At 34.0% G+C, this 14,411-nt stretch overlaps 2 protein-coding genes across 2 annotated transcripts; one reads left to right on the forward strand and one right to left on the reverse strand.

The window, feature by feature from the left end:
* Window positions 1–5,371: 5,371 nt before the first annotated feature.
* Window positions 5,372–12,342, reverse strand: MONOS_5491 (uncharacterized protein; the record flags this gene model as incomplete). The annotated part of the gene is made up of 6 exons (XM_067875643.1): window positions 5,372–11,231; window positions 11,353–11,728; window positions 11,817–11,901; window positions 11,951–11,978; window positions 12,066–12,253; window positions 12,309–12,342. 6 exons carry the CDS (start codon window positions 12,340–12,342, stop codon window positions 6,198–6,200), a joined length of 5,745 nt encoding a protein of 1,914 aa, XP_067734175.1. The 3' UTR covers window positions 5,372–6,197.
* A 70-nt stretch (window positions 12,343–12,412) lies between these two features.
* MONOS_5490 (putative BtpA/SgcQ family protein) lies at window positions 12,413–13,754 on the forward strand. The gene is made up of 5 exons (XM_067875642.1): window positions 12,413–12,734; window positions 12,782–12,914; window positions 12,976–13,112; window positions 13,189–13,306; window positions 13,401–13,754. The coding sequence occupies exons 1-5, from the start codon at window positions 12,449–12,451 to the stop codon at window positions 13,555–13,557; spliced, it is 831 nt and encodes a 276-aa protein (XP_067734176.1). The 5' UTR covers window positions 12,413–12,448; the 3' UTR covers window positions 13,558–13,754.
* The last annotated feature ends 657 nt before the right edge of the window (window positions 13,755–14,411 follow it).

A 14,411-nucleotide genomic window follows, 5' to 3' on the forward strand; every position in this document is an offset into this window, starting at 1 on the left:
CAAATAATTCTTTCCACGAATTGCAATGGATTAAGTGCAAAAGCAACATACCATCGGTAGAAAACCCGGTCGTTAGTGGAAAACCCGGTAGTTGGTTATTCGAAATTGTCAATTTTTTCAACGTAAAAGTCATCTCAATTAATTTAAAACATTTTCATTTTTGTTTTGAAAGGTGTTTGTGATAAAATATTTAATGATTGAAGAAAAAATTTTTAGAAATTTGGAGAGAAAATTATTTACTTTCATTTGATCAAAACCATTAAAATATGAAAAGCGTTCCAAAAAAGCAGCTACAGCGTGTAGTTCATGTCTGCCAATAATATTTCATTAAGCAATTAATAACAAATTATATTTTTCTTACTATACATCAATTTTTTTAGTGAACGAGTCCACAAACTACATGTTTTGATTGGGGCGTGCTTTTTGGTTGCAGGCTTTCCAGAAGAAATGTTACGGTTTGTTATTTTTTTGTACCATGTTTATTTTTTTATAATTTGCGATGTAATTAATTAAATTCTTTAAAAGAAAATGTTTATAGCAATATTGTTCGACGTGAGTATTTTTGAAGTTTATGAGTGTTCAATTTGTGTAACAGTGGATGATACTTTGGTTTTGAATTACCAATACTAACTTCTAATTGTAATTAAAATTGTGATTTGTTTAAATAAGAATTGATTGTTAATTTTGAAAAATATTATCATTTGTTCTTTCTTCAATTCTTTTTATATACAATTATTTTTCTTGTTTTGTTATTAAATTTCTTGAATTCAAACCCAATACATTATTCCTATTGATTTTTTATCTCAAAATTCTTTTTTGTCACATAAATATAAGATAAATGTATTTGTTTCATTTTTTTTCAGTTTTTTTTCTACGATTACTTTAATCATTCATATATTTGTTTTCATAGATATTCGAATGTATATGAGTGAAATGAACTTTAGAAATAATTACTAAAATTATTCATACTTTTATAGTTTCATTAAATTATTCGATAAAAATGAAAAATGAGATTCTTTTTTTAAAAGTCAAAAAAATGTGAACAATTGTTATGATGTTATATGCAATTCATGATAAAATGAAAATATATTATGAAGAAACAATATTCGTTTATATTTTTAATAATACAAGTTATCGAAGAAAAAAACTGAAAAAAATGAAACAAATACATTTATCTTATATTTATGTGACAAAAAGAATTTTGAGATAAAAAATCAATAGGAATAATGTATTGGGTTTGAATTCAAGAAATTTAATAACAAAACAAGAAAAATAATTGTATATAAAAAGAATTGAAGAAAGAACAAATGATAATATTTTTCAAAATTAACAATCAATTCTTATTTAAACAAATCACAATTTTAATTACAATTAGAAGTTAGTATTGGTAATTCAAAACCAAAGTATCATCCACTGTTACACAAATTGAACACTCATAAACTTCAAAAATACTCACGTCGAACAATATTGCTATAAACATTTTCTTTTAAAGAATTTAATTAATTACATCGCAAATTATAAAAAAATAAACATGGTACAAAAAAATAACAAACCGTAACATTTCTTCTGGAAAGCCTGCAACCAAAAAGCACGCCCCAATCAAAACATGTAGTTTGTGGACTCGTTCACTAAAAAAATTGATGTATAGTAAGAAAAATATAATTTGTTATTAATTGCTTAATGAAATATTATTGGCAGACATGAACTACACGCTGTAGCTGCTTTTTTGGAACGCTTTTCATATTTTAATGGTTTTGATCAAATGAAAGTAAATAATTTTCTCTCCAAATTTCTAAAAATTTTTTCTTCAATCATTAAATATTTTATCACAAACACCTTTCAAAACAAAAATGAAAATGTTTTAAATTAATTGAGATGACTTTTACGTTGAAAAAAATTGACAATTTCGAATAACCAACTACCGGGTTTTCCACTAACGACCGGGTTTTCTACCGATGGTATTTTTCCATCTCTTCAAAAAAATTTCCTCATCAGTTTTTCGTTTCTTTCCTCTTCAATCTCTCTCTTTCCTTCTATATTTCTATTCAGCTCATCCAATTCTCTTTCCGATTCTCTCGCAAAATGCAGATCGTTCACGATGCCTTTTTCCAAGCCGTATGTTATATTAAATCAGTTCATCGTAAAACTCCTAGCAGAATGATGTATTAGTCTTGTCAAATTGATGAGTTCATGATAATGTTGGATTATCTCTTTGAATTCATTCAAAAACAGTTCCTCTGACATTTTCTAATGAAAAAAAGAAATAAAAGTCAGTTTATAAAAAAATGGCACAAAAATATTTCAAAATTGATATTCAAAGTTGTTCAATGAAAGCAATACCATTACTCCTTCTTCGTTTGTTTTTTCACTTTCCGCTATCTTTAATAAAGCTTTAAGAAAGAAAGGCACACTTACTGATATCAATTTCGAATTCAACCTGTTGTGAAGCAAAAGACAGCATTTGCATAGATTAATAAGCTTCTTTTCATTCTTTTCTTTCTTTTTTTGTCTTCACCAATGATCATGTCCTCAAATTTTGCTTTCGTAATAAAAAAATCATTTTATTCATTCCATAACTTTTTCAAAATTTTGCAAAATCCCTTTGGCTTTACCAGCCAAGTTGAATTTCTCAATGAAAATTTCTCTTCTTCTATAATTCAATTCAAATTGCAGAACAGATCGATAGAATAAATTGATTCCAATTTTTTTGAATTATTTCACAATCATTTCATTTATTTCTAAAGTTTTCTGTTAATGATCTTCATCATCGAAATCTTCCAGTTCAAAAAGCATTTCTGCAAAAAAAAAAAAAAAAAAATAAAAATGGAGATTTCAATGAATTAAAATTCAAAAAGATCAACAACTTCACACAGCAAAATTATCATGTGGTGTTCAATTTCCGTGCTTTCTAGATGAAATAACAAATTGAAGACAACTCAACTATCATTAATTTTGTTGAACAAAAAAAAGTTGAAAGATATGTTTTGAAACAACACAATCAAAAATTATCGATGATCATACCAATGTTCATTCATTCCATTGAGCTTTTGCGCCTTTTCTTTGAATGGAACAAAAGAATGATTTGATTTGTTTCAAATTCAAATAATTGTGGGACATATTGATCAAATGGCAATTTTCAAAAACATGTCAAATGAATCCTTATATATGTATATATTTTTCTTTTGCTTTTGTAATAATTTCTTTTATTTTATTTTATTTATTTATTTATTTATTTATTTATTTATTTATTTATTTATTTATTTATTTATTTATTTATTTATTTTTTTATTTTTTTTTTTTTTGTAAGGTGGAAAACTTGTGACGGACGTGACAAACTTTTTTTTCACGTCACCCAGGCTTAGTTAGAATTATAATAATACGATTGCAGAAAAAGTTTGGAACTAATCATTGAATTTTTTCATAAATGAAAAAATTCTCTCCCATTTTTATTGATTATCCCATTGAGAAAATTTTTTCTATCTAAACTCGAACGAAAGTGAGATTTCAAAAAGGATCAGCCATATATGTAATTTTTAAAATCTTTAACTAAAAATATTCATTCGCTGTTTTTTTTTTTTTTTTTTTTTTTTTTTTTTTTTTCACAATTCATATTTTTTTATTTTTTTATTGAAGTTGTTTTTTTTTGTAATTTCTAATTCATGAATTGTTTCAGATGATGTATTACAGTTTGCGCAAAAAATACCGGACAAGATCGATTTCTCAACAACCGCAAGAGGAATAATTCCGTTTATTTTCCTCAAAAAACGTCTCGTTTATACAAACTCATTTGACATGCAAGAGTTGTATTTTCATGTCGACTGAATATTTTAAAAAAATAGTTTTTGAAATTTCGGAGAAACTCAATGTTCTATTTCTCCGAGTTTTTAAATATGATTTTTTTCTGAGCGCAAATGAAGCTGTCCTGAAAGTCTCGTTTGTCAATTGAGTTTGTATTGAAGAGATATATTTTGAGGAAAGTTAACAGAATTTTTCTTCTTGCAGTTATTGAGATATCGATCTTGTCCGGTATTTTTTGCGCAAACTGTATTTCATCATTTCTCAACTGCAATATCAACAGAATTTTACAGTTTGAATCTTTGGGAATAAAACTCTGTAGTGCTTTTATTTTGTCAGTCATTTTTTTGAAAATTAAAGCGCTTGAATCATATTTTGTTTCCAAAATTTCGATTAAAACATTTTATTTTTTATTTTATTTCTATTTCTATTTTTGTATTTTTCACGATTGTTTTTTTGACTATTTTTTGTGCAAATATTTTTATTCCTAAAAAACAAATGCAAAATTTCAATTTTTTTAATTTTTTATTAAATTTATAATATTTTTTACCAATGCACCAAAAATAATTCTAATTGAGAATTTTTGCAATAAAAATGACAATTATGAATTTTTTAAAAAAGACACAATTTCAATATTACATATACATATACTGCAAAGCTAATTAAAAAGCGCAATCCATTTTGCATGATTCTTTGAAAAAATCACTAAACAATTATTTCCGAAATTGGTTTTTCAAAGAAAAAAATTAATTATAGGTTTTTTATGGTATAAATTTTTTATTTCGAAAAATATCAAAATCCATCGTTTGAAATCGGTTTTTCTATTTTTTTTCATTGCACTTCATTTTGTGCGTTGATGCAAAAAGTAACAATTTCAAGAAATTTTGAAATTTTTAAAAATGACTGATAATTATCCATTATGGTTTTTTGAACAAGATTATTTGTGACCTTGATGACAAGATATGTTTTCAAAACCTTGCTTTTTTGTATGTGAGATTTTTCATTTTTTTGTCACACGGGTGATTATTTTCGAAATTATTACTTTTTTCAGTGAAAACATTATTCAAAGGCTTTTGTTTCAAAAAAGAGATTTTGAATTCAAACGTAAAATTCATCAAAACTGTTTCATTAACAACTGTTTGAGTTGAAATAAAGATGCAAATATCTTTAATCAACCTTTTCACTTTTCAATGTTCATTTGTCAACATTTAAACCAAAAGAATTAACGACAAAAAAAAGTTGTCGAAATATGAATTCAAAAACAATTTGAGAAAAAAAAACAATTAATGAAAAACAACGGTGGACTTTATCAACAACTGTGGGCAGTGGTGTCATCTCAACAGCAGACGATTATCGTGTTTCAACAATTAGTTTTATTATAAATTCAGCAAGCTTTAACACTTGCTTCTCACAGAAATGAAACATCTTCTCTTACGATATTTGAAAAAAAGCATTAATGCATTTTTAAAAAAACTCAGAGATAAAAGGTTCTCCAAGATTTTCGAATATAAAATATAAATAAATAAATTGTAATTTTCTGAATGGATCAAAACATTGCATTAATTTGAGATAATGTTTTTTCTAATGATGATGTTTGATTATTTAATTCATGAATTATTAGAGAAAAAGTTACGCACTCACAATGAACTCATTTGCATCATTTCCTTAAACAATTTTTGTTTCATTACTATTTGAATAATAATAAGAGTTAAAAACAATAAAAAAAAGAATTAAACTAATTAGAAAAACGAAATTCACTAAAATGTAATCACTGTAAATGTATTTATGAATAAAGAATGACTACTGATTGAAATAAATGCTACTATGAAGTGGATATATGATATACTTTGAGAAATATAATTAACAAGCAATGAAAAATGAACTGAACTACAACTATGATATCATAATAAAACAATACATAATAATAGATAATTATATAATAATGACATAATACGCGTTTGGAGCTGGTTTTCTGACTAATTAATACAGTTTCCACTTGTTCTCAACTGAAGCTTTGGTGAATGAAACAACAAGATTAGTTGAATCCTCTTTCACTAACAGCGAATATTTCTGCAACAATAGTTCACTAACTCCATAAAAATAACAAACAAAATTCTTTTTAAAACTATGAACAAAACATTATTGATTGTTTCATATGTACAATCTCTATGAGTTAAACTACTCGAAAACACTCCAAATATGTTAAAGACTCATTAAAGGAAGATAAGTGACAATTTCAAAACAATACATCAATGAAGAAACAATTTTTTTTCCAGTGACCATGATATTGAAGAGGCCAAAAATTCACTCTGATATTTGCTAATACGTCAAAGATATTTCTAAAAACAATAACTACTAAGTTGATCCTAATTGTACAGAAAAAAAGAAGACATCTCATTTGCTTATTTCCAACTTTTTTCATTGCCCGTTGGATCGTGTAAATCTGAATGAGGAGATGAATCTACCAAATTAGGGTCAGTGGACGAGCAGGACGAGGGAGGAGGCGGATGGATGGCAGTGTTTGTAACAGAAGAGTCTTGAGAAATTGAATGCTGTGAAGAGGATATTAACGCAGCAGAAGCAGGGCTAGACAAACTTGGTTGTGGACTTTGCTCTGCATTGAACGAAACTAAATTGTGATTTGATGAGTCATTCTTTAAAGATGCATTTGGAGATGATGGAGTCTCCGTGAAAGATTGCTGTGAAGGCGGTGAGGATTGTAAAGATTGTAAAGATTGTAAAGATTGTGACTGCCCGCCGAACGAAGAAGCTTCAGCATGGGAATTGTTCGAAACACTTTTTGAGGTCATTTGAGCAGCTGTTGAGCCTCTCCGACTTCCAGTTCCGAACATGTCAGAGATTGGCAGCATCTGCAAAAAGGAAGAAGGATAGGGAAAAAACGAAGAAGTGACTAAATTATGAGCATCAGCATAATCATGTTCGGGTGCAAGGTGGAGTGTTGGGCTATACGAAAATGAGACTAAAGAGGAGTCTGTCAGAGCAAGTGGCGGAGACAGCAATTGAGTGAAATACTTCTTGTCGCCTGGCAAAGACGGCGATGAATTCGAAGAAGAGAGCGAGCGGTCTGAGGGTGGAACCAACGCAAACGTGGGTGAATCATATGTCTGCACATTCTGAGAAGTGTTGGACAGAGCAAGTTGCGTGGAAGTGATGGGCGATAAGCTCATTGGAAGCCCTAACAACGGACTGCTGGAGAATGTTGGAGAAGTAAAGTCCTGATCAATTCCTGAGCCATCCATCGGCAATGAAGGGTTCCTAAAGTGCGAAGAAAACAGACTTTTTGTTGTTGTCTCACTCGTTTCTGTTTTTTGGCTCTTTTTCGGATTGCTGAGTGTTGCAAGCAACTCCATAGTCGAAAAAATGTGCATTTCTTCGCTATCATCTTGCTTTGAAGACTGTGAAGGCGAAGGATGTGAAGGTGAAGCAGCTGTGCTTCCATCAGGGGACAACTTCAAAGCTAAAGAGTCTTCATGCTGAGAAGTCGAGCCAACAGAACATGATTGAATATTTGACTGAATGAGCTGTGCCAGCTGTTGAAGTTCGGTTGAGGATAGCGATTTCAAACCTCCTTCAAACAAGGAATGCACATAATTCATATCTTTCCCATCTTTTTTATCTTTCTCGTCAATCTCATCTTGTTGTTCTTGTGCTAAACTTTCATCATTTTTCTTAAAGCGCTCTTCTTTGCTTCCTTCAGAAAGCAACTGAAACGGGACTTGTGTGAATATTGTGCCATTAACCGGATCAAGACTGCCTGTTGTGCTAATGCTGTTCTCTGAAAATGCCATTCCATTTCTCAACTTTGTTGCCAGAGACTGCGTCTCGTGGCTCAAAGACTGTCTGAAAATGCCATCATCACCAATGCTCCTGTCTCTTGGAGAGGAGATGCTCGAGTCATCAGCTGTGATTCTGCCACTTGCAAACAACTCAGTGTCTTCTGCAGATGCATCAGCATGTCCCGTTTTGTTGTCTCTATCGCCTTCCAAATCGATTGTTTGAAAAGGAAGCGAATGCATAAACAAGCGCGGGCTGTATTCGCTAATGTTGCGCATTCCGTTTGCCAATGTGCTGTCCAAAGAATCGCTGCGGATAAAGTCAGAAAAGAACGCTGATTCTGAAGGGCTTGACAACTGGCCATTGTGCTTATGACTGTTGTCCATACACTGCTTTGTAATAGTTGAGATACTGATGGAATTCTGAAATGACTTAGAAGAATCTAATAAAGATGCACAAGGAGGAGGAGGTGAAGAAGTGGATGTTGAAGAGGAATTGAAAGAAGAAGAAGAAGATGAGGAGGAGGAAGAAGAAGAGGAGGAATTATAAGTTGTTGATAATGGAGGTGAAGTTGACGATGGAAATGAAGATGAAGAAAACGAAGAAGAAGGAAATGAAGAACTAGGAAATGAAGAAGAAGCAGAAGAGGAAGAGGAAGAAGAAGAAGAAGAAGAAGCAGAAGAAGACGCCAATGGTGATATCAGTGGAGACTGTTCTGTGTGATCTGAGGAAGAACGTGAGATCCCTGATGCAGCATCAGACGATACATACGATCGAGTGAATGGAGGAAATAAAGACGAATATGAGTCTATGCCAGAAATGCTTCTCCGCACAGTGCCTGCAGACAGAGGTGTTTTTATATCTACATACTTTACTGCGTCTGAGGCAGGCTGCTTGGAAAGCGAAGGTGGTGGCGGGAGAGGAAGATTCGGCGGAAATGAAGAAGGGCTGATGTGAGAAGGGCTTTGGTGTGTAGATTGTATAGACAGCAAAGGTTGTATAGGTTGTATAGGTTGTATAGGCTGTGTGGGGTGAATGAGTTGATTGGGGTGACTAGAAGGGTGTATGGGTGTATGCTTTGTGAACGTGTTGGTGTATGAGTGATCGGCGGTGGGTGAGAAAGGAGGGGCTGTGTCTGAATGAGTGGAAGATGCCTTCACACTCGCCAGATTCTGACTCGAAGCGTCGGCTGCTGAAGAAGCGCTGAACGGAGACGGTGCGGACACACTTGGTATGGGCGATTGTTCAGGCAGAGGCAGGTTGGGCTCAGCCGACGGCGGCTTGGGCGGAAGAGGAGGGAAAGGGGGTGAAGGGAGGGTTCTTCGGAAAACACAAGAAGAGGAGGGTGTTGACAAAGACGCCGCCTTCGAGTTTTTCTCTGACGAATAGTGGCTGGCAGCACTGGTCGAGGAATAGTGCGAGAATGAGTCTGAATTTGTGTCTGTGTCCTTTTTGCTAGCTGCACCTTGCTTTTGACTCGAAGAGTCGCTCAGATTGAAACTTGGGTGCCTTGTGAAGGAGTGTGGAGAGGTTGTATATGAATGCGAAGAGGCTGATCCGATGAATGAAGAAGAGTTCGTATAAGAAGAAGAAGAAGAAATAGAAGAAATAGAAGAAATAGAAGAAGAAGAAGATGATGAGGAGGAGGAGGAGGAAGATGAAGAGGAAGAAGAGATAGAGTTTGGTGACAGCAAAGCAGGTGTAGTTCTGTTTTGTTCAGCTGCTTTGTCTGTGTCAGGCAGCTCAATTGGATGCGGAGTGGCTGTGTGTTTGTGATACGCAGCTTCGATGGGGGGTGCTGGGAGCGGAGGGAGTGGGAGAGGGAAGGAAGAGGCGCTGCGTAAAGAAGACGTGCGTTCATTGGGAGCATTCGATACAGAAGAATCTGAAATATTCAGCTGCGTATAAGACGCTGGAAGTAAAGGCTTGTTGTCCAAAAGCGAGGAAGACTGATTCATTTCATGTGGATGCAACGAAAGACGGTTGTGTGGATAAGGCTCTGCTAATTGCTGGCCATATGGCTGGTTGTATTGGAGATGAGGGGCACGTGCTTGAGAATAAGCAAATGGCGCAGCAGATGCGAAGGTATTGCTGTTGCTTGCAGGCTGAACGGTGCTGCTTTGATAAATCGATGAAGACGTGATTGTTGGGAAGGGTAAAGACCCAAGACGAGTTGATTGTGAAGAAGAAGAAGAAGAAGAAGAAGTTGATGATGATGATGAAGACGAAGAAGAAGAAGAAGATGAAGAAGAAGATGGAGTAGAATAACTGCCTGGAAATATTGATGGATATAAAGAAGTGGTTGCAGAAGAAGAAGAAGAAGAAGAAGAAGAAGAAGGCAAATGCGCAAGAGATGCCACAGCAGAACTCTGAGGTTTCTGATAAGAAGAAGAAGAAGAAGAAGAAGAAGAAGAAGAAGAAGAAGAGGTAGAGGAAGAATAAGATGACTGATAAACAAATGCTGAGCTGGGAAGAGACGATGAAAGTTGACCAGGCCGTTCGGGCAATGGAAAAGATTTGAGATCGTTTCCAAAGTAATCAGCAGCAGCAGAAGAAGAAAAAGAAGAGGAAGAAGAAGAAAGAGGAGGAAGAGGAGGATATTGACTCTGCTTCAAATAATTCGCGTCGTTCAGTGGTGGATAAATCTGCTTGTTTCCCTGTGGATAATACTGCTGCTGCTGCTGCTGCTGTTGTTGTTGTTGTCTCATATTTCCCACTCGAAGTGCTGTCTGTTCTCTCTGTGCCAGCTGTGTGTGTGGCAGAAGAGCTGTGTTTGTTCCACCCACACGCTGCGGCGAAGGCAGTGAGTGTTTCCGAGAAAAGCTATCAGATCCGTCCAGATAAGAAAAATGGTGTTCAGACAGCACAATCGAAGGGGGTTGGGTGTGGCGCTCTTGGATGAGCGGTGCAGGGCGAAGAGAACGCGCTTTCGGACGGGCGAGGGAAGGCGGGTGAGTTGAGAGAAGCGCTCTGAGAGGAAGCGGAGGAGGAGGCGCAAAAGTTGGCAGGGTTCCGCCGTCTGCCTGTGGAATGATGGTGAACGACGCGAAATGGATGGTGTCACTCGAAGAGAGAGAAGAATAGGCGCCTTTCTGTGTCTTGCTGGTAGCGGGCTGAGGTGAATCAGAAAATGGACTGGGCTGAGGAGACAGAGAAGGCTGACGAAATGTGTCTGAGTTGTTTGTGTTTGAAGAGGAAGAGGAAGAGGAAGAGGAAGAGGAAGAGGAAGAGGAAGAAGGAGAAGAAGGAGAAGAGGCGCACGTGGAATCTCTGCCGAGAGGCGGTGTTGACAAAAGCGGCGGAGATGAAGACACCGCATGCCTAGTGGGTGACATGGGCAGTGATGGATGAGCTGCAGATGACGATGCCTTCTCAGAAGCACCAGACGAAGAAGGCCGAGTCAACGTGCTGCTTTCCTGTTCTGTGGAGGGATGCGCTTGAGAGGGATGCTCCAGCAGCTGGCAGCTTCCTTCTTCATTGGCATCTCTTTCTGTCTTCGACGCTGTCATCACAAGCGCAGAGGAAGACAGTATAACCAGAGGTTTTTCAGTCTGCTGCTTCAAATCGCGCAGATGGTACATTACATCCACCCCTTTGACGATATACTTGCTGGCGCCCTGGAAGGCTGCCATATATGTTGTCTGGTGGGGCACGAATATTTAGAAACCAAAAGTAACATTCAGAATGAATAGCATATTAAAAATTATTAATTAAAATAAAAATCTATTTCAAAAAACAAAAGTCAAAATTATAAAAGCACACAATCTGTCCGAGCGGGGTGAGGGGAAATTCAACTATGCCCCCATAAACCGTTCCTCTAAACATTGTCGGTATTAAATTCACTTTGGGGCACACGATCTTTTCGTTTGGAGTATCTTTTTCAATCACTACAGAAAAATGACTTGCAAGTATTTCCTCATTCTCTTCTGTTGAAAGCTCTAATAGATGATTTAAATCAAACTCAAGAAGAAGTGCATTTACAAATGAATTTATATGCAAGGGTTTGAATAAAAAGTCATCTCCCCTTAAATGTTTGAATTCGATAAGCCTGCCGTCGTCTTTCGTTGTAAGATTTGTTTGAAAATATGCAACATTTTCTTCTGGATAATATTCTACAGAGAGAACATGCTCCAAATTTCTAGAGAATATTAGTTGAAATTAACAGAAATGGAATTTAAAGCAAGAATGAAAAAATAATTTTTTAATAAAAGAAAAAAAAGATAAACATAAGTTCCTGAATTGTTGTTTCAGGTAGAAGATTTTGAGCTTTCCAATATTCCTTTCTCCTTTCAGGCGAGAAAAATATAGTATCTTTATCATGAATAAAAATCAGTATTTTAAAAGCAAAAAATCAACAAACTTTCAAGTTCTTCTGTTTCGCCAAAGTTCTTCGATTTTCAGAACAAATTCATAAAAGGCAATCAAACAATTCAAAAGGTAGTTAAATTCAAAATAAAAAACATAAGTTTACACACAAATGACCGGGCTTTTGCAAAACGATAAGCATCTTCATATGTACAAAATGTCACAAATCCTGAAGTGTGTTGGGAATTACCATGATCCCTCTGTAGAATATTTACAGAAACAATATTTGCACGTCTTGAAAGCACATCAGCTATTTCCGCTTGGGTCTTTTGTGACAAAATCATAAAATGGAGGATCTCTAAACAAAAATAGCATCTCACTGAAAATATATAAAAAGTACGCATCTTTCATACTAGTATCCAACTTTGAAGAACAAGAAAAATCCATAAAAATAGATTTAAAAAGAAAAAAAAGTTGAACACTTAAGATCTTGACCTTATTATTATTTATTATGTGTATAATTTGATTTTGTCACATAGAAATAATTGTTGAAATGGCTTCTTTGCTTGCACATTCAAAGCTATTCAATAGGAAATTACTTATTGGAATGGTTCATGTTCATGCTCTTCCCGGGACCCCAGCTAATCGAGAAGATTTAAGTGAGATAATAAAAATTGCTGTTGAAGAGGCAAAGCTTCTTGAAGCTTCTGGTTTTGATATGGTTGCAATTGAAAATATGCACGACACTCCATATCTTAAAAGAACAGTTGGACCTGAAATCGTTGCTTCAATGACTGCAGTGTGTGTTGCGGTTAGGCAAGCAATTAAGATTCCTTTTGGTATGTCTGCAGTTAGCTCGAGCTTTATTCATTATTTTTCGTGACAGGATTGCAAATTCTTGCTGGAGCAAATAAAGAAGCTATTTCAGTTGCTTTAGCTTCTGGAGCCTGTTTTGTGAGGTGCGAAGGTTTTGTGTTTTCCACAGTTGCTGACGAAGGGATAATGGATTCTGATGCTGGGTATTTAAATTCTTTATAAATTCCATATTTTGCAAATATCTTTAAAAAAATTTATTTACAGTGAGTTGTTGAGATACCGTCATATGATTGGAGCTGATCATATTACAATATTTGCCGATATTAAAAAGAAGCATAGCAGTCATTCTTTGACTTCAGATCTTAATATAGTTGATATTGCACACGCTGCTCATTTTTACAGTGTGAACTTCTTCAAAATATGTTTATCAGGATTCATTGTTCATAATTCATTATTTGTCGCTTCAACATTTCTTAGGATGTGATGGAGTTATTGTAACTGGAAATTCGACAGGACTTCCTGCCAGTCCAGAAGAAACAAAAGCAGTCAAAGACGCTTTGAAAAATACTGATGTGAAAGTTTTAATCGGCTCTGGGTATGAGTTGAATTTTTGTGGCAATCAATCAAGACTTTTATAATAATTTTAATATTAAAATATATGAATGCATTCGACCAAATAACACCGTCAGTATCACACCGTCAAACCTTCACGAGTATTGGGATTCTGCAGATGCATTTATTGTTGGAAGCTACTTCAAAAAAGGAGGATTCTGGGAAAATCCGATTGATCCTGAAAGAGCGGCTGAACTTGTCAAAGCTGCCAACGCGCTTCGAGAAAAGGAATGAAGTATAAAGATAATTGCCTGACACTTCAGCCTTGCTTTAGAAGTGGCATTTTCTCTTTTGCACAAATGTAATTATTTATAACGCTGTTATGAGACCAAATTGATTTATGCACATTGTGTAATTTTTCATTGAAATATGTTGTTTTGTTGTAATTGATTTATTTCTCTGCTTGAAATACAAAGAATTTCTACTAGAAACGCTATTTTTCTTTAATTAACGAAAACTGTTTATGCTTTTGGAAAAAAAAAATAAATGATATTTGAGCAAAATTCTTTCATTTGTGAAAAAAACAACAATTTTGTTCCAAACTTTTTCAACAACCTTATCATGAGAAATCTTTCATTCTCATATCAAAAAAACATTGGAAAATTTTCAAAATTGAGAAATTAATTTAATGTGCAGAATTGAACAAAATTAAAAAGCAAAAAAAATCCCACCATATGAAAACCTTTGCGAATGAGAATAATACAGGCATAAAAGAATTCAAATAATTTCTCTCCAAAGTGAGTGTATGTATTTTTTATCTGTTTGAATAGACAATCAAAGAGTGAATTTTTTTTTTGAAAGTTTTGTGAAAATTTAAATAAAAGTCGAAGAAAAAGAAGAGTGGATCGTAATATAGCAATATATGTGTGCTTTTCTATTATTTTTAAATTAATATGCTGTTTTATTTGTTTAAAGACGAACAAAAATATTATTGTTTAATTAATATTATTATTTCTAAAATAAATTTCGACAAATGTGTTTGAATTATTTTGATTTATTGCGCGAACCTTCAATCTTTCTTCTTTTTCTTCTCAATTATTTTATGAGTTAATCAAATATTTTTTTGAAACCATTATTACTTTATTTAA

Source organism: Monocercomonoides exilis (genome assembly GCF_001643675.1).
Source record: "Monocercomonoides exilis strain PA203 chromosome Unknown scaffold5-2102611, whole genome shotgun sequence".
Lineage (NCBI taxonomy): Eukaryota > Preaxostyla > Oxymonadida > Polymastigidae > Monocercomonoides > Monocercomonoides exilis.